Below are 20,401 nucleotides of genomic sequence, written 5' to 3'. Positions count from 1 at the left end.
GCGCGGGCAGGAGCTGCGGGAAACGACGTGTTTCCAACAAGTAAATCATCCCGGTGGAAGAGGAGGGACCAGAGCTATGACGGGACAGCCCATAAGGGGCGAGCTGGTCTCCTGGAGAAGATGCTTCTCACCCCAAATAGTTCATCTTCTCGGGATGCAGTGTTTGTAAAGCAGGAGGTGAGACCAGCATTAGGGCTGGAGGAAGACAGGAGAGAGAAACTGAGCATATTTAAATGCAGAGTCCCAAACTCATGCAGTTTCATCTGAGGAGGCCTCTGGGGCCAAGGAGGCAGCTCCTCCTCTCCCAGAGCTTCCTGGGGCTCTAAGCAGTATCCACATACCCATCTGGACCTTGGTCCAGGGGAGCTCCAGAGTGGTGAGGGGCAGAGACAAGGCAGGACACAGTGGGGCAGCTTCCTGGGTCAGCCACAGACAGGCCTGTCCATCCACCTTCTCACCAGCAGAGACCTACAAAGCCACAGCCAGTGGGAAATCTGACAGTTCATCGTCACATCATCCACCCCAACACTGCAGGTTCTTCAGAGCCAACGCCATGACCGAGAGGCAGGAGGCAGGACATGGCCACGAAAGGAGTAGGGAGCCCAGGGGCTTGTAGATGTTGCTCCTCCACCTCATTGCCAGAGTCCTTATCCCAGTTGTCTGGGATGCAGCAGGACTTAGATGAACAGCACTGTGGTGGTACTGGAGCTGCCAGGTACCAGCCCTGATGGGACAGGAGAGCAGCCTTCCTCCAGCTGCTCAAGCTCACCCATGGCCACAACAGCATCATGGCTTTACAAGAACCCACAAGAGAAGCTGAGTGTTCAAGATGCAAAATATTTATTGAAGCAAATAACAGGTAAGTATCCCACAGCAGTCAGATGCCAGCACTGAGCAAGATATCCCAACATCCCTGTAGTCACTGTTGTGCTGCGGAGACAGGCTTTGTCTTTTGTCTCTCTCTGCTGGCTATAAAGCACAAGATTAAGTCTGACATCAAGATGCATGCAAACACTACAGTGAGGACTCCTAGACAGCAGCTCTTATATGCCATCCAGAGAAGTGTCACTAGGAAACACTAACACAGACAGGGCTGTAAGAAGAGTTAAAGTGTTGAGTTAAGAGAACTCAGGGAAGAGCAACAAACTGCACAAGTCTGGGCATCAGGGTTCTAGAGATTGATGAAAATCCAGCCCTCCAAACTGGTGAGCACTGAGTTCAGTAACTTGGCTGGGGGCCTGTCCTTGCCCATTCCTGAAAAATGTTCTTTCCCTCAAGGACTACTGTTGGGGCTCAGGTCACTCACTCAGGTTAGGTTTAAATCCATATCAATGTGCAGTTTAGGTTAAAACTAAACTGCAACTTAGGGTTAAATGTGAGATCAAACTGCAGAGTACAGGGCTGGCGACAGCCAGCCAGGGCTGTTTGGGAAACAGGCAGCACAATTTAGCAGGTATCACATGTCAGCAGCGCTCAGCTTCAGACTGGGAAGCAGAGCAGCACCATGAGAAAGGTGCCACTGATTTCCCCCCTCCACTCAACACCCAAGGTGGGCAAGACTGGAATTTCCAGCGAGAACTGGAGAGTGGGCTTCCCACGTGGGCATACCACCACTCTCCCAGTGCCACAGCAGGACAGTGTTACGTGCACCCATCCAGAGCAGTGACCTGAGCCCACGACCCACCTGTCAGCCCCAAGCCCTACATTCACCTTTAATTTCTCACGTGTTTGTAACTGATTTGAACGAAGTCTACTACATCACTACTAGTGCACACAGCCTAACTAGCCTAGTTTCCACTAAATATTCAAGCACTACTACCGTAGCTGGAAGCAGGAAGCCAATTCAAGACAGCACAGCTATTTGAAACAGTTCAGCCTATAGGGAAAGTAGAGTCTAAGTACATAACAGATTGAAGTTTGTATCTGCATCACCACAGGAGAGTGAAAAAATAGGACTGCAGGAGATTAATCCATGTTAGATACTAACCATCAAGCTTCGCAGATGACATTGCATGTTAAGCATAGAACAATTATGGGAAACACTGTCCCCGATAATTACGTACACCCATAGTGCAACATATGGAGGTCACTGCCTCCGATATAACACTGTGGTAGGCAAAAACTACCTTGTTCTTTACACATTATGGAAGACACTGCCCCCGATAATGTCAGTTAGGTTTCATGATACATTAGGTACTGGAAGTTTGCAGGAAGCTGCCATTTAAAAATCGCGCCAATGCCCAATCCGAGGTACAGGGAGTTTATGTGTGTTGCCACAGGTGGAACTAGGGCTACACAGCAAGTCCCTCTTCTGGGGTTGGGGCCAGGAAGGAAGCTGTGCTCCCCACGAGAGCACACATCATCCAAAAAGGGGAGCAGGAAGGAGTCCAAAGCCCACGGAGGGGCACGGACCCTTCAAAGAAGCCAAATTTCTAGTATTTGAGTTTTCCACCCAGGTTTTCAGCATTTCCAGGATTAATTTGGAGCACAACCTGGAGACTCACTACCAGGTCTACACCTTCAAGTTTTTTTCAGAGGGGTGTTTTTGCCACAGAAAGCTTAATTGCTAGTTTTCCATAACTTTTTGAGGGGCCTGTTTTGATTATTTTAAATGCAAAGTTCCAGTATCATGTTTTGATTGTAATAGCAGATGCTGCTTTATTCAAAAACGACAGTATAACTGTCATAATTATGGAAGGCACTGCTTCCGATAATTATCTTCTATAAAAAAACATTTATAGTGAACACTGTCACTGATAAATAAATAAAGAAATAAATATCTCAGTGCCAAACAAGAGCCATCTTGCAAAATGACATCAAGTCAAACAGGGTTTGGCCAGCAAGAGACTCGATTTCACACAAGGCCCCTGAGCAGCAAGTTCTGAAGTGCCAGTCTAGAGCCATTTCTCAATGATGCAAGACTCGCCGAGGTGCCAGCTAAGGGTACAAAGGGGACATTGGATAATCTTTGGGTCATTCTCCCTGGGTATTGATAACTGCCTTGGCAGAAGCAAGCCTCCAAGATGTCATTGGGACCCTGCTGTTGAGTAAAGGCAGGCCGGGCACTTCAGAGCTTGCTGTTAATCCAGCACTTGCGGGTATTACTACGTTTAATTTTTGAACTACAGCTCTCTACAGCTCCCTGCCAGAGAAGGGATCCTCATCACAAGTGTTTAGAGGAATCCATTCCCTGTTTTGTCACTAGGTTTAGGGGGCCAACAATTAAAAGCCTAAATAAATTATATACCTCCCCACTCAAGGTACCAGCTCAGGAGGAATCCAAGTTCTGGGTTCTCAAGTACACTGGAGAGCAAGCCCTAGAAGCAGCTGTACATGACTGGTGGGGACTGTGGTCAGATGGGAGCCTGGTCAGAGGAGATTTCATGGTAATGTTAGTACCTGCCTTAAAACTGCCTCCTGTGAATTTGTCAAGGTGAGATTTAGATTTTGTGTTCAACTTTGGTCAAAAAAGCTTTGTTGCCAGAAAATCTACAGAAAGGTAATACCATGTTAGGGAGTGGGTTTCGTTTGGGTTTCACGGGTTTTCAGTTAGGATTCATGATACCTAAAGTACTGGAAATTTGCAGGAAGCTGCCATTTAAAAATTGTGCCAATGCCTAATCTGAGGTACAGGGAGTTTTTGTGTGTTGCCACAGGTGGAACTAGGGCTACACAGCAAGCCCCCGCACACACAGCTCTCCTGTACCTTAGAGAGGTAATCCTGTACCTTAACCAGGTGTTTGCTGTGCCTAGAATTCATTGTCTGTATTCCAGATATCACCCACTAAAGCATTGGCAGCCCCTTTAATGGTCCAGGTCACCAGCGCCAGCTGCTCTTTCAGTGTGTTCACATCCACACTGTCTTTGTTGTCTCTCAGCTGCTTCAGGTTCTCCAGCAGACTTGGCAGCGTGTGGGAGCCTTTGCCGAAGAAGATGTGGCGAAAGGGAGCATCTTTTGGTGAGAGGAACGGGGAGAGGAAGTCATACTCCACCTGAGCAGAGGGGCAAATTTAGGGTTATGCTCTGTCCTCCCAATCTGCCTCAACATGAGCTGCCAACCTTTGATCCCCAGTCAGCCCTTTCCCACAGCAGCTCTGTAAGGGCCAGACCCTCTTTCAAATGCAAGTGCAGGACTCAGCCAGGTTGACACTAAGCAAGTGGTAGAGACACCAGTTTGCACAGTGCCCATGGCCCCTTAGGGAAGGGCCCATCCCAGCCAAGCACTCCCTTCATGAAGAAAGAAAAACCAGTTGTAGATACCCACCTTCATCATCCTGTCGTTCAGGGCTCTGCGGACAATCCTGTTTTCCTTGTCACTGTTTGCAATGTCTCTTCTCAGCGCATCTGCAGCTCGCTGAAAGTCACCACGGGCAAAAAACAGCCAGTTCAAGGTCAGCCCCAGTGCCTGCAAGGGAGGAACTGTTAGCAAACCTGATTTTCTTCTTTTGCTGCTCTCTTACCAAAAGAAAGTTCTTTCTTTTGTTGTTGTTGGGGTTTTTTTTGGGTTTCTTTTTCCCCCAGTTTAACCAAGTAGCAGAGCAAGTTCTTGGCAGGCTCTTCTGAGGTCACTCCCCACCCACAGTTTCTTGTAGGCTTTCAGCAGAGGTGTAAATGAGTGGCAAAGCTGCACTATGCTGTGAATGATAACCAGAGGAGAAATCCCCCACATCCACTTCCTCGAGAGCTCACCACAGCCAGATTAGCTGGATCTGTCACAGAGTAGCCATAGCTACTCTGCCTGCACTGCTCCATAGGAACATCAATTCTCGTCACACTTTGCTACACTCCTATGCCCAAAGGGGGAAGACATCCACCCTGCTGTATCCCTGACACGGGGCCTTATTAGCACATGGCCCCTGACCATCTACAGGGATTCAGTGAAATCGGAGTCCTCCTTACCTTCACTTCCTCATCAAAGGACAAAAACCTCTCCTGGAATGATAGCAATTCTTCACTATATCTATCAAAATCCAAGAAGAGCTCATGATCATGGGTCAGCCTGAGAGCTACTTGTCCAGCAACTTCTGCAGCAGCACGCATAAGAGCATACAACTTGTCAATCTTCTTCAGGTTCATCACGGTGTCTCCAGTAGTGCCCAAGAAGGCATATTCCTCATCTTTCTGCAAGAAAAAAAGGTGTTGAATTTAGCCAAGAATGCTTTTCCAGCTAGATTTTTTTCATCCCCCACCACAGGTAGCTTGCTACTTCCACCACATGCCAAATCCCTGTGCTGCTAAGACGTGAGACCGGAGTGGCAAAACATCAAAGCACGGGGAAGGGAATGGAGCTCCTGCATTTCATCCCTCACAGTTTACAGTAATCAGCAGGATGTTCTGTTAGTTTTTTGGACCTGAAGACATACAGACCTTTACCCCCCCAGAGATCTCTGCAGAAGTGCAGGTGGGCAAATCTCACCACCCAGTCTGATATGTGGTGGCAGCACCCTCCAACCCTTCTTGTCAGGATAACTCAAGTTTTTCTGTGAAACAAGTTTAACACTAACAAACCCAAGCATTCATAAGAGAGGGAACTGCTATTAGAAAGGCCCCCAGCTGCACACCTGCAGCAACAGGGCTGGTGTCAGCCCCTGCTGCAGCAGCAGACCCACACAGTCTGAGTCAGTATTTGCTCTGGTCAACAGTATCACTTCCCCAATGCCCTCTGCTTGCTGACCAGCAGGCTGTAGTACAGTCTTTCACTGATGCAGCAACAGCTTGACACCTTTTTAGTGCTTTTAGCTTCTGAATCGTTGACATCTGAGCCTCCAGAAGAGCAAGTGCCCCCTCTCCCAAAAAACCACAAGCATCCAGGACTCTGGAACAGAGACTGTAGGCCAGCCTTGTCCCAGGAGCAGCCTTCACAGCAAGTACTGCCACAGCCACTGGGTCCAGAGGCTGTACCTCATTCCCCTCAGAGGCTCTTGCACGGACAGAGAGCTTGGGACAGCACCTTGTGCTCTGCCATCCTGGAGAGCAGATACCCTTACATCACTCTGCATGGAATGAGTACACCAGGCAGGCACACAATACTTACATTGCAGAAACCAAAGGAAACCACTGGGATTCCTGAGTAAGCCAGGAAAGGGAACGCTGCATTATCCAGATCAAGGGGAACGCTGCAGAAAATAAGCACTGAGTAGTTACCAAGTGATTTGGGCATCCCAGGAGAAAAGCTAGAAGCCCTACAGCTGAAGCTCTGAGCCAGCTGGACTACCCTCTGTAGACAAGACTGAAGGAGTCCCAGCCAAATACCAAGGGCTGCCTCTCCATTTCCAGCCACTGGACTTGGTACAAGGCTCTTCTTGCCCTCCAGAAAGGTGTCTGGGCTGCCCACAGGCACCTTGGGGCAGCAGAGAGAGATAGAGCCCACCTCAGACAGCAGTATGACACTCTAGCACAAAGAGCAGAAGCCATTTGTTTTGCTCCTTTAGGGAGATCTGCCTTCCCAGAGAGATGGATAACAATACTTACACTTTATCCATCCAGGCAGAGCCAACTCTGTTATACAGGCTTCCCGAATCCTTTGTTGGGTCCTTCACCTGCACAGAGATGACAGTCACTGCACTTTTCTGACCTCTGCTTGGGCTTCCAGGTTCCATCCTGGAGCTTGCATTGCTGTGCAGATGCCAGAGTCAGGTGTGCTCCCCTGACCTTTCTCCACACAGGGTACAGTTCATGCGGGACAGGCGTTCACCTCCCACTGAACTGTGGCACTTGCTGATTTTAGATTCTGCATGTCTGAACTGCAGTTTCCAGAGCCCAGCTGATTTCAGACAGGGCCCTCCAGAATATCTCAGCTTTTTCTCCTAAATGGGGCTTTCTCCACAGAAGGTGTCTGCTGGGGAAAGTGACCCAGCACAGCTCTGTCTGCTTTCAGTTCCTCCTAAAACCAGTCACCTTGATGGGCCCAAAGCCCTTCAACTCACCCCCTTCATAGTTCTCTCCAGCAACGAGTACAGCAACGGGCTAGCAGAAATCTTCATGTGGTTGGAGCCTGCAAAAAACGAAAGGGTGTTTGACATGCTGGTATAATCAACCACTCCTACTAGAGCTGTTCAGTCCTGATTTACAACTTGTTGCCAGAGGATCTTCAACAGACACAGGACAGTCTACTGGGACCTAGCACAGCTGACTCCTCTGGCTTAGGCTGCAGCAGCCTCCTGGCTTTAATGACAGCAGAATAAATGGAGTCACATCAGTCTTCAGCCAACCACCCACCATCAGCCTCTGGCACAGCCCCCATTCCTAGAGGTTAAGGGATGTCTATTCAAGCTATTCTAGTCCCACTCACTTTCAAGAAACTTAAAGAGTAGCAGGTTACCTAAGACTGCAGCATCCAAGTTAATGTAAGTGAAGGCTTTGGCATGCAGCGAGGTAGAGTACCCCTAGAACAAATCAAGTATTTTAATAAGATCAGCAGTAGCAGTACAACATCAGGATGTGTAATCCACAGGAACAACTGTGCAGTCATCACACAGAATTCTGTTAAACACACAGTACCTCCAGCCACTCAGTTGCACCCACAGCTCCAAACTCTCCGGCACTCCAGCTAGCAAAGATAATGCTGCGCCTTGGTTTGTAGCCATCTGCAAAGAGAGAGAGACTGAGACATCTGCCCTTCCCCCATGGAGATGCAGATTAGCACTGCAGGCCTGGGATGATGAATTGCCTGGTCCTGAGACAGCACTGAAGCATTCTGGCTGCTGCAGACAAATGTGCACACTAGTGGCTGTGTGGACACTGTACCCTGCCCCCCCCCATTGCATAACTGCAGAGGAAAACAATGCTGTCTGCATTTCCCCCGTTATTTAGCTGCCTGAGCCCAAAATTAACCCTGGAGACAAGTGCACTCACACTAAGTGCCACCATGCAGTCCTCACTGCTCCAGCTGGTCAGCCACTCCAGGGTTTTCCCACCTTCAGGCCCGGCTGTCCAACAGACAGCTCAAGTTTAAGGTTTGCATTGTGTGTTATCCAAGGACATTCTTGCATTTTGACCATACCAGGTACAGGGAGGCAGTCCCTTGGAAGCAAGTGCTCACTGCAGACAAGTTGTCTGTATTGGACAAGTAAGTAACAGTTTCTTGGGAAGCTTTGTCAGATTCCCTATGCCTTCCAAAGCACTGTTTTGCAACTGGGCTCTCCAGTGTTAATACATGCAGAGCTAGACCTGCATCACCTCCCACCCTCATGCTTTTGTTCAAAAATATTTACCCTTTTTCACTATGTCCGAGATCACACGGGCAAGTTCCAACAAGATGGCAGTGCCAACGCCAGCCTTGGCTGCTCCTGGGCCCCAGGAATCTCTCTGGGCTCCGATCACAACATACCGATCTGTAAAGGAGACATCAAGATCTGAGCTCCAAGCTTCAGGTTGCAAACGCCATTTATCAGAGGAGCAGCTTTCGGCTTCTGTACTAGGAAGAGAGTCTGCAGTCTGACCCCTGAATCTGGCACACCAAGTGCTTTCATTTAGCCTTTCCCTGGCAGCACGGTTCAGCTTTCTCTTTGATCCTCAGGGAAAGGTCTTGGTTCTGCTGAGGAAGTGGTTGTCTGACTGGGAGCAGCTGTCATGTTCTGATGATGACAGAAGAGAAAGGGTTCCCCTCAAGACTCAGCCACAAGGCAGCTGTTGTTACCTGGTTCTTCAAATCCCTTGATAGCACCAAAGATGTTCAGAATCTTCCTGTCCACCATAAGGTTGTTCACGGTCAGTTTCACTGTCATCTTGCTTGTGGGGCTCACCGTCACCTTACATCCCATGATCCCAGATTTCCACTCCAGAAGGCATGTGTGTCCATCCATTTTGCTGAGGGAAAAAGAGAGATCCTTTGAACTCACGGTCCAGCTCCGACCTCATTCAGTTATTGTGTGAAAAAAGGACACCTGCAATTGCAGGTGCAACCTGTTTCAAGGCCTGCCTAGGAAATAGTTTGAAGTCCTGCACCAGTAATTATGCAGGGAGGGGTAGGATGCAGAGGTCAATAGAATCCAACACTAGATTAAGTTCAGTCTACGACACAAGACAGATAAAAGTGACATTTCTCCAGCCAGTTGCAGAACGCACTCCCTGCCACACACAGCAGAGAGCAGCAGAGAGCTCCGTGGCTCACTGAACCTCAACACCATCCTCCCGCCTACAAGAGGGCCCCAGCAGCTCAGCCTGTAAGCCAGGAGAATCAGTTACCTGAACAGCTTGCTTGCTGCTTCGCTGGAGATAGTCTGAACAGGAATGCGAGGTAGTCCAGAAGATTCCACTGGTGGGAACTGGGTGTGGTTGAAAGAAGGGAAGCCTGGGGTGAAAGGGTCTCCAGTTCCAAGGTGGGCCTGTGAAAAGCAAGAAGAGTCCTCAAGTCTCAGAGGAGCCCAGTAGTTTTCATCTACACTGCTGCAGGCTGCAGCCCTCAGCAAGAGAGGTTCACGGGAACAAACGGGAGCCAGCTGCCTACTCACATGTGCAAAGGGGACAAGTTTCTCGGTGTACTTGTATTCAAAGGGGTCCAGGTACATCAGAGCACCAACTGCTCCTTCCTCTCTGGCATTTGCAACCTGAAGCAAAGAGAAACATTTACTGCATATTTGCGCTGCAAGCAAGGAGAGTTAAGGCAAGTACGTGGAATAATGGTGGGAAGGGTTGTGCTCCTTGATCCCCAACTTCACAACAGATTTTAACAGCTACCTGACACTGACAGATACACAAGGCACCTGAGTCCCAGCAGCTCAGTCCTACTCCAGGCAGAGTGTGTCTAGCACCTTCTTGAACAGTTATGACACATCACAGTTAGTGTCTCACCCTGTGATTCCTTCAGCTCATGCTTGCTCCTCTGAGCAGCTTAAAAGACAGACATTATTTAATTTTGATTATACTCCACCTGTTTTCCCAAGATGAGGTTAGTCTCAAGAGAAGCAGCCACTGGAGGCTGCCCCATGGAAAATGGAGGCAGAATGGCCTGGCCAGGTCCCTGTTTAATACACCTACAACCCAGCTGCCTCTGATATGCCACCGGTACAAACACTCTTGCAAGGCTAGACAAGTTTGAAAAACAGGGGGGATTGGAGAACCAGTAACCACCCTCTGTGGAAGCACTTTTCAGCTCTGCCTGTGTCTGATGCATGCAGACAGGCCGAGTCCTGTGCCCCAGCCTCCCCAGGAGCACCCGTCTGAGGGGCAGCTCTGGGTCAGACCTCAAACAGGTTTACATACAGAAGCACTTGGATCCTCTAGGCTGCTTGGATATTCGGTTCTGCTCCCTACAGAGGGAACACTACACCAACATGCAAGGCCACTGGCTGGGCATGCAGTGCCAGCACCATCACTTGGTCCAAGTGAACAGTCAGCAAGACACTGCAGTCAAGCTTTGAAAGTATCTGACTGCAGTAGCCAGAGGTGCTCTGAAGGCAAGGCCATCCTGCTTCTAGCAGCCCTATGGCTGCATCTAGTGATGCAGCTCTGCACCCTGTAGCTCCCAGGCTGCCTCCCTCTGCTTCCCAGCTCCAGCACTCCAGATGCCTGGCTGTTCCAGCAAGACTGCCAGAGGCCAAGAATGGCACCATGAACGGTAACAAGCTCTGCTCAGCCTTGGCATACAGACCTGCACGTGGAGGCTTAGAGCAGACAAGCAAGACCAGACCTGTAGGGACAAGAATTCTACAAACCTAATGAAGACACACCTTTATGTCTCAAAGAGGAGGAAGCCATAGCTTCCTGCTGCCAAGTTTGGCCAGGCTTTGGGGCACAGACTGCTCACCTTCTCAGCAAGGGTTATTTTTCCAGCTCTGAAGATGACTATAGTTCCATTCATTGAAACACCCAGATTTCGTATCTTCTCAAAATCATCTTTCAGTCCATAGTTCACATGGACTGGTTTGCCCTGGAACAGAAACACAGGTTAAAAATGCAGCAGTAAGATACTTGCAACAGCCTACAGAGTCACTGTAACAGTGACTCCTGTTAACAGCAGGGAGCTGAAGCTCAGCCCGTCAACTGATCCCATGCAACATGCCTCTTGGAGCAGCACTTCTGCCAAGGTTCCTGTTTGGATCTCAGCAGGGAAGTTTAAAGTTACTTCTGCATCTTGCTCAAGTCATAAGACTCCTCACCCCACTCTCACCACCTCCAGCTTTCTAACTAGGGAGGGCTTATACACTCTCTATCATGAAGGGACATATTTTGGACATTGCCACGTGGTAAATGTGTAAAAACATTTCCAGGATCCTCCTGGAGTCACTTACAACAACTGTGCCAGTCTTGCTGTATGCCACATATGCACTGGGACTCTCCAGTACCTCTTCAACACCATTTTGCTCAGTAGACACTTGGTTGTTGCTGCTGTTAAACATAAAGAGACAGCGTTATATTCTTTCATACAAGAATTTAACTAATTCTCATATTCAGTCTGTAACAGTTCTGAGCAAGTCAGCAGAGCCTGAAACAGGCACACTCATCCCAGTACTTCCATGCAAGAATCTCTGGGGTTGTTCAGAGACATTAATGAAGGCTGATTTCTAAGCAGATTCATTTCCCCCTGACACAAAGGGGCAAGTAAAACATGAGGGTACGAGCTGTCAGACAACAGTATGCCTGTTGATACCCTCCTGAGCTACTAGAGGAGGCACTGCCAGGTGTGCAACACCTGTCTGGATGACAAGATGGAGTCGCCTGTGCTAACAGATTTAGAGACAGGGAATCTGCCCTTCAGCTGAGTTTTCAATCGAGTTTGTTTTCTCTCCACTTCCTAAGCATACTTTGAGGAAACAGCTGTCCCAGGAAAAATCTGCTGCTACCAGACCCTCTGAAAGCCTGAGAAGAGGCAAGAGCAGCCACTGCTTGGCTAGATTGAGGCCTTCTTTGGAGAGTGGTAACTGGCTCACAATTTTCACACCATTTTCAGCAGAAATCACATGTTTGCTCAAGACTACAGATACCCATGCTGTAAGGAACAGATGCCATCTCTTCATTAACATACCTGCCTTTATCCTGCAGCTTAATGTAGTGCTCATCATTCCACACCTCATCCAAGCGGAAGCTGGTGAACTGGTCATGAATGTAGCTGGCAGCGGTCTCATCTTCAACCTTGCCAGCTTCAAAAGATGTCTTACCTTCTCTTTGCCTGTAACAGATATATGCACAGCTTAAGCTACAGCACCAGGTTGCACTGCAGCCTGCAAAGCTATTTAAGCCCATGTTTAACACATGCCACCCTCCATCACCTGTAAGGCCCTTGTTCTCCAAAGGAGCTGAGTTCTGCTCACAGGCTGTGCCTCTCTCAAAGCTCTAGCTAAGCTTTCTGCAACTGTTACCTCAGGTTCGCCTCAAGTTGTGCAGTTGACAGTTTATCTGACAACATGGCTCTGAGGTCAGGCCAGTATAAGACACGTGGTCCGGGAACCTCTTCTTCCTCAGTTTCATCATCATCCAATAAGTAAGATGCAGTAGGAGTCATCTCACACTTGCCACTTCCATCCAGACACCTGCTAACGTTCTGCATTCGTCCACGGTAGCTCAAGTAGCCGATCAGAAACCCTATGGACAGAACAGGTATTTCTTTGTGCTGCAGAGAGATGACTGAACCAGTCCTACACCACACAGCATCAGGGTTAAGATGCATCTCTGCTCTCACATCATTTCTGACAAGCTGGCTTACCCAAGGACAGATAGAAATATGCAGCCTGACATTTTGCCTGAGCTGGCATGTTTTAAGGGGCACTGTAAATCCGATCTTGTGCTTGGCAGTACTTGGGAAGGAGAATGCTTATTTTAGGTCAGTGGCAGTGTTAAAACCTTAAGAGACGAGCACCAAAGGCTTTATTGATCTGCTGACCCACATCTCTACAGAAGTATTAAGAGTTAATGGAGGGAAAACCAGTAAGACTTCCACAAGGACCAGTTTGCCCTTCAGCTAAGTTCCACTGCCAAACTTCACACTTCCTTGTGCCAATTCTGTAACAACTTCACATTTCTGTACCATAAGGCTGAGCCAGACATACTTAGTGACAAGAGGCTGCAGCCTGGATCCCGGTTCTTTAATTATCTCCCAAAGCAATACCAATTCAAATGTTAATAGCCTCAGATACTTTCGATACCAGCGTCCACTTCATGCAGTTGCCTCCCACCCTTCCTTACCGATCAGAAGGAGGAGGACCGCTGCCATGATTAGGAAGCAAAGGTTTTTGCCGTTCCTCCGTGGAGGAGGCATGGTGGCATGCAGGTGCTCTGGTCTCCCAATTTCCCCTCCTTCCTCATCATCAGCAGAGAGCTTCATCTCCACATGGCTGTTGTCTCCATCTGTTTGCCGGGCAATGCTGAAGCGCGTGTACGACATCGGCTCGCCACCAAACTGTGTTGAAAGAGAGTCATGTCATGGAAGAGTTTGCTCCACCAGCCTACAGTCCTTCCAGTCAGCAGCTCCAACCTAAACACAGGTTGTTCACCTGCAGATGCTCCAGTGCAAGCAAGCATTTTGTCAATAAGTCAACTTGGCTGTTTTAAGCAGTTAAGACGCAGATCCACTCAGGGTCTCCAGAGTCTATTTAGCATCTATTTACCCTGCACAAGTTCAGATCCACACTGATCAGAGTCTAGCTTGGAGTGTGTTACAGATATGACACAGCCAACGGCACCGGCATTTCCCATGTGACCCCATGGCAAAGGCTGATTCAAGCAGAAACTCTCAGTCTGAATCAGAAGAGCACAGATCTGACTTGCATGTGTACAACTCACACTTTGATGAGGACAGAGGAAAGGGAAGGCAGCCCCTCCACGACTGTGTGTTTGAGCCACATCCACTTTGACGTAAATACTCTCATCCAGCATCTAGCTAATTTTGTATTACACTGCCTAAGGCTACTCTTAAATTACACTATTGGTAGTGTTACAAAGCAGCTGGGCTGAAAAGAGATTACCCTTGGGAATCACGCTACCTCAGCTAACATGAAAGCTGAGGCTACACCTCCTGCACCCACCAGTGCCTGGCACCATTTGACAGGTGCTTACCAGTGCCCCAGCAGAACTTCCAGTCTGGAGCCCACTTTTCTAAGCAGGTGCAATGCACAGCCCAACCCCCCACAGAACAGCCGCCTGTGCACAAGGCAGACACTCAGATTAACTCAATTCCAGGCATAGCAGAACCACTCAGCTTCCATTAGAGACGCTGAAATTGCCTGCAGCCACGGTTGTGCTGGGGAGTGGCAGGAGACTGGCTAAAAGGCCAGAGGAATAGCTTTGGGAGCAACAGTCCTGCAGCCCCTCCCCACTGTACTGGAGAAGCAGCTGGTGACGAGCACCCAAGCCCTGTTACAACCTCAGCAGCTCAACCACAGTTCTCAGCACACATCAGCAGCTGCAAATGAAGAGACCAGACATCTGCTCAGCTGGTTAAAAGAAACCAATGTCGTTTCAGACCTGCAGTTCCACTCTGGCTCACACTACCCACAATGAAGTGGCTGGCTGTTCACATTTTGGATAGGGCAATGCTGCAGTCTGTCCTAGCAGTCTCCCTGCTCAGCTGCTCGGCTTCCCTCACACTTGAGGCATGTCCTCACACAGAGGACATGCCCCAACCCCACATATCTTCCCTACTTGTTCACAGAGCAAACCACCACATTCCCAATCCTAGCCTAGGGTCATTTCATAATCCAAGCTCTCTAAGACCAGCAGGTTTGGATGAGCAAATTCAGAAATACCTCCTCCTGCACATTTGTTTCAAAGCACAGGTCACTTTCCAAAGCTGGACTCGTGGTTAAATTCCCAGCCCCCAAGGAAGAATAGACTTCCTCCTGGAACACTGTTCAAGGTTTGCCCCTCCCCTCTTTCTTACCAGCTTCTTGAGAGACCCAACATATGATAGCAGTTAGTGGTAACCCCACCAACACTGAACCACATCCTTATCATGGCCAGCTAGTTACAGCGACATTCAGCTCACAACCCACACAGCAGCACCCAGCTCTGCTTTGGATTCATCATCATCTCTGATACTGATGTGGACATTGTCAAACCTTTCTTCTGCAGTACTGTCAGCTCACCAGGAGATGAAATGGCACTGGAGGACTGTGTCTTACCAAGTTTGAGATTGCTGCTCTGGCATGGTCCATTGCCTTGTGGAGGAGTGCACACCAATTTGACCAAAGCCCTAGAAGTTGAGAACACAACAAGTCAAGTCAGGCTGTTCCCCTGCCACTACGTAACACACCCAAGGCCAGTCACTGACACAGTGCACTGCCTACCCATGGATTTTCTGTGTATACTTCTATGTAAGTCACAATGTTAGCAAATCTACATCAACCTTGAATGCAACCTAGAAGTTCCCACTGCAAATATAAGCTCCAATGAACAAATCAGCTCTTTCTGTTGAACTCCAGGCATAGTGGGGGGGTCTCAAATGGCTAAGTTCAGCCAAGGGTCTTATTAATGGTAGGGACACCTCCACTCAGGGAGTGCTGGAAAGAGGCATTTGCTCAACTGTGACAACGGACTCTAGATATCTAAGGTTCCTGGGGTCTGTCTCAATGACAGGAAGAGTCTGACTGGTAGACAGAAGTGGTGCAAGGCATAAAGCAAACCAGCATAAGCTCCAATCCCACCAGAACACTTCTAATAGCAACACCCCTTCTAGATGGCTATGTTCTCTACCATTTAATGAAGGCAATTTCTGTCTTGAGCAGTCTCCATGAGTTGCCGAGAGCAACTCTCCAAAATCACTTTGGTAACTTTAAAAATTCTAATTTCTCTGTAGACGGCAAACATATCTAACAGGTAAATTGTAACTGATTTACTTCAACATTTATTGCTGAAAAGATGCTTGAAAAAGCTTTGTAAATTAGTGAGTGCCTAGACAGGTGTTTAGGCTGGAAGCATGCAACCTGAGTGTGCCCTCAAGCAGCGCTGCTAAGAAGTGGTTTTGAACTGGTCTTCAGGTGCACGTGGATTAGCACTACACCTGGGAGCTCTGCAAGGTTCAATTTTGGGATCAAAGGTTATTAATGGCCGCCGTTCCTTTCTCCCTTTGTTTAGGGCAAACACACATGAAGATGAAACCCCGACAGTTTCGAGAAGCCTTTTCCCAGTGATAATCTGAGGCCATAGGCTTTCACCTGGCAGGCAGGACACAACACGGCTGAGCATACGGGGGGTCTCCTAAAACCTAACCCAGAGAGGTACTGAAGTTCAAAGGGCCTGCCAGGAACCTCAACTGGCAGGGATGCTCGCGGCTCCCACAGCATATAACCCCGAGCCCCCAATCCCTCAGAAATACGGTAAAGAGGAGAGGAAAAAAAAAAAAAAAAAAAAAAAAAAAAAAAAACGGCGCACAGCAGCAGCCGCCCCGAGGGCCTGGGCGTCCCCGGTATCGCGGGCAGGGCCCGGCTGCGGACCCAAGATAAGCGGCGCGGGCGATACGAGATGGGCCGAGGGCACGTCTCGCCCGTGCCCGGCGCGGGAGACGTGCGGGGCCGGAGCGGCGGGGCCGCTCTGCCCATCAAGGTCAGCGGCGCTGCCGCATGCGCCGGCACCACGTGCCGCCCGCCCCGGGCTGCGGCTGCTGCTGCTCCTGCTGCTCCTGCTGCTGCGGCAGCGCCGCCGGGGCGGCCCCTGCGCGCCGCCTCCCTCCTTCCCTCCTCGCATTTCACCCGCCCGCTCCTGCTCCCGCGCCCGCTCCCGCGGCTCCGTCCCCGCCGTCCCGCGCCCGCGCTCACCCGCCGCCGCTCCGCGCCCCGCCGGGGCTGAATTGCGGCACCGCGGGGGCAGAGCCTCCCGCCTGCGCGCCCCCGCCGATCGGCCAATCCCGGCAGCAAAGCGACCGCCCTCCCCATATCCCGGCAGCGCCCGCCGCTCTCGGCCCGCCCCCCGCGCACGTCCGCCGCAAGATTGAACCGGGGTTGTAGTACAGCGATAAAGCACCTTCGGTGAAGGTGACTTCTCCACCTGCCTGGGCAACCTGTTCCAATGCCTGACAACCTGAACAGTGAAAAAAATTTTCTAATATCTACTCTGAATTTCACTTGTGTCAGCTTTCTCGGCTTTCTCATCCCCTCCCTGTAGGCGAGGTAGAAGAGACTGACCCCCACCTCTTTACAACCTGCTTTCTTTATAAAGATTGAAGCCGCGCTCTCTATAAATTGCCTTTGGATGCCCTCGGTGCAGCGGAGGAGCCGCTTGCCCAGTGGATGTATTTCACTTGGTTCACACCGCTGAGTCTCGGCTTCCCCACGGGAAGGGCTGGAAGCGAAGCGACCACCCGCCGTGCGGGGCGGGAGTTGAGGTTAACACCTCTTCGTGGGAAGGGGTGCTTGTACGGCAGCCAAAAGAAGGACCAGGTCACGATTTGGCCTCATTCCCACCCTCTCAGCATTTTGAGGGATAAGGGCAGGAAAAATATTTTCCTCCCCTGGGTGGTGCAAACCAGACACAGGACTTGCTCTGGCTTGGGAAGCTCTGAGCATCTTCAGGTCCCAGCAAGTCATGCACGCTCAGGGCTGCCTTTTTAGGTCTGAATGAGCAGAGACACCCAGGGTGCCTTTCCTTTGTATTGGGCTACCCAGATTGCTATTTTATTTGCACTATGGGAAGCGTGAAAGGCGTTATGAGTTTCAGACCCTGTAGTGCATAAACACAAGAAGCATGAACAGCCCATGTCAGGCCACGGGCTGCCTGTGGCCCAGCATGAGAGAAGGTCGCTGCTTCCAGCCTCCATCCTTCAGCTCAGGGCATCCCTCAAAAGCATGCCAGGAACAGGGAACGCTTCAAGGTTTGAGTGTGCGCATGTTCAGCAGTGCTGTGCTCATTTGTCCCTTGCTCATTAAAAAAATAAATCAGTAGGCCTGGATTATTGCCTCAAATCCTCTCCCGGGAAAGAAGGATGGGAGCAGAAAGTTTGTAGTTTTGCAGAACACATGATTGCAAAGAGGATTATGTTTTGTGAAAAGCAATACATTCCTGTGCTGATAAAGGGGGGATTAACTAGACCTGAAATTCTCTGCGGCTGTCTAGAGACAAGCCTCTAAAGCATCTCTCAGGCAAGACATGCTGGTAGACCTGTCAGTTCTGCTTACCAGAGGAGGTGTGAGCCAGGCTCCAGTGGCCAGGCTCTCTCTTCTCCAGCTCTATCCCTCACCAGTGTGATGATGCCAGTCACGGAGGGGAAAACTGTTGTCACTTGGCGTGTGACTGCCCTGTGGGACATGCTGCTGGTGGGTGCCTCGGTGGAAGCCCAAGGCTTAAGAGGCTTCAGAAAGGGTTTAGATCAGTCCTGCGAGATGGATCCTCTGATAGTTTCTCAGTGTAATGGTCTGGATGCGGCCTACTGCTCAGGAAATTGTAACCTGAGGAAAACCGTCCAAGCTCTGCTCAGTTTTTTGTGCTCCTCCTGGGCTTCCCCCTCCAAGCCCTCACCTTCTGGTAGCACCTTTACTGGTGCATGCTGGCTGGGCACACTGTGCCAGGGCTGCAATCACCACCCACCAGCGCTGCTGAGCAGAGCAGCAATTCCACACCGAGGTCCTGCTGGAGGAGGAACATTCCCTGGAGCAATGCTGCAATGCACATAAGCAAAGCAACAGCAGTTTGATTTATTCCTTTCTGTGGCATCTATCTGCTGGGCTGCCCTTCCAGGTAGCAGGGGAGGTGCTGTGTGCCACGCTATGCCAGCTCCAACCTGCCCTGACAGATGCTTGCTGCAGGTGTTTTCTGTTCCCTCTCACAATGCGTGTGTGCTCAGTAGTCAGTTCCCCATTTCTACACCTGCCAGGAAAAAGATAAGAAAGCTGACATTTTAGAAACTCTGATATTTTTGCACCCCAGCTGGTGTTGGCAGTGAAATGCATTAAAATGAGGGTTCTTCAAAAGCAACATGGTACCTGTGAGCAGTGGAGCACCCTTCACCTTGCAGGCAGGGAGTGAGAGTCAGCTGGCTACTGGCACTTGGTGGCTGATGCCACCTCCCTCAGGCCTGGCACCTGTGTAGTTCACACAGTGGTGCCTGTACTGCTGTGATGCTGAGCCCAGGTGCTCAGGCTGCCCTGCTCAGACAAAAATCTTTGCAAGGAGCAGAGATAGCCAGAGATGGGAAATGGTTGAGGAGGAAAGAGGATGTAGGATCAGTGACTTCTGATCTGTCATCCGAGCATCAGGCTGTTCCTCCTCATTGCGTCTTGGCTCGGTTATTTTAGGAGATGTTTGTCCCTGTTTCCTCTGAACTCCTAGGAGGCTTGTGAGTCCCCTGACTCAACTCAAATGACTCCACATTCTTTTATGCACTACCCCCTGATGTGACAATGTCCTTCCTATGGGATTAATGCTGAAACATGAGATCAAAATACGGGAAGGAACATACAGTTTCACTTCAGTTTTGCAGCTGGCTGACCCTCGTGTGACCAGTTGTCCCACCCATGTTAAGGCAGTTAAAATGCAGTTAAAAGCTGCTTTGCGAGCAGCTTATCAAAAACGGTGTTGGGAGGTGACTTAAACACTTTTATGGCAAGAAATACTGTGACTAACATGGCTCTTCAGTCTAGAAGGGGTGGAAAAGCCAAGAACCAGGTGCTGGAGTGTGGTGTTAAGTTGGACGTGCTGTTGGGCTGAGGCCAAGTGTTGCGGGAGATGCAGTGGCCCACGGTGTGGGAGGTATTTATAGGGCTCCTGTGGGCTGTGCACTCTGCCCAACAAGGGCTGTGGGGCATTCCAGGCACCTCAGGGTTCAGGGCCAGGCAGGGAACAGGCATCTGGGGACAAAAGAAAGACTTTGATCTTGTCAATTGCTTCCTCTGGACAACAGCCACTCCGAAAAGTGCCAGCTCTAGCCTTCCTGGAAGCAGATTTGAGGGATACACTGTCTGTGCTCCCTACTCAACTTGTGGGTTGCACCGGGGTGCAATCAGCCATTATATGTCCCAGAAGGGATGTGTGAAATCTGGGTTTTTGGAGTGTCAGCCATGCTGCAACCCCTCTCCCTCCAGATTAGGGCTGGCAAGCATGGCTCCCAGGATAGCCTGCCCTCTCTGCTTCTGTCTCCCCAAGCCAGTTCGACCTCCAAGAATTTCACAACACCACAAATATCCCCATCCTCTAGAAGACCATGTGGTTTTGGCCTTTGCTGCTGCATTTCTCAATTGTGGCAGTCACTGGCATGTGGAAGAGGATATGTTGCCTCTTCTCCTGTAGCAAAGGGGCTGTGGAGGAGGCAAGGAAAAAGGCACTTGAGAGCGTGGAAACACAGCAGGTAACACTGAGAGCTGAGGCAGTGCTGTCGTTCCTTCAAATATCTGTCTTTACATCCTTCCTGGGGAAGCACCTGGGTCTGGCTTGGCTGTGTCCTCATTGTCCATAGCTGGCCTGGTGCTCCCTCCTGTTAGCTGGAGAGGAAACAGGCGCTGAGCACCTGGAGGAGAGATGTGGGGCCAAGGGTAGTGCA

The 20,401-nt window shown here is 50.0% G+C and overlaps 1 protein-coding gene across 2 annotated transcripts; it reads right to left on the bottom strand.

The window, feature by feature from the left end:
- Window positions 1-823: 823 nt before the first annotated feature.
- TFRC (transferrin receptor) lies at window positions 824-17,079 on the bottom strand. 2 transcript variants are annotated; one of them, XM_039378059.1, is made up of 19 exons: window positions 17,061-17,079; window positions 15,057-15,127; window positions 13,123-13,336; window positions 12,300-12,522; window positions 11,966-12,109; window positions 11,232-11,328; window positions 10,748-10,870; window positions 9,453-9,548; window positions 9,187-9,326; window positions 8,639-8,808; window positions 8,214-8,333; window positions 7,501-7,586; window positions 7,322-7,385; window positions 6,927-6,994; window positions 6,472-6,539; window positions 6,035-6,116; window positions 4,900-5,121; window positions 4,265-4,405; window positions 824-3,992 (listed from the first exon to the last, which is right to left on the bottom strand). In XM_039378059.1, the coding sequence occupies exons 2-19, from the start codon at window positions 15,087-15,089 to the stop codon at window positions 3,750-3,752; spliced, it is 2,334 nt and encodes a 777-aa protein (XP_039233993.1). In that variant the 5' UTR covers window positions 15,090-15,127; window positions 17,061-17,079; the 3' UTR covers window positions 824-3,749. The 2 variants fall into 2 exon arrangements, with proteins under 2 accessions (XP_039233993.1, XP_027606861.2); XM_027751060.2 differs by lacking the exon at window positions 17,061-17,079 and adding an exon at window positions 16,689-16,766.
- Window positions 17,080-20,401: the final 3,322 nt, after the last annotated feature.

This window comes from Pipra filicauda, unplaced genomic scaffold, assembly GCF_003945595.2.
Source record: "Pipra filicauda isolate LSUMZ 115617 unplaced genomic scaffold, ASM394559v2 scaffold98_size3848907_pilon, whole genome shotgun sequence".
NCBI lineage: Eukaryota > Metazoa > Chordata > Aves > Passeriformes > Pipridae > Pipra > Pipra filicauda.
Note: the sequence above shows the minus strand (reverse complement) of the source record. Positions and strands in the feature narration are given on the sequence as shown.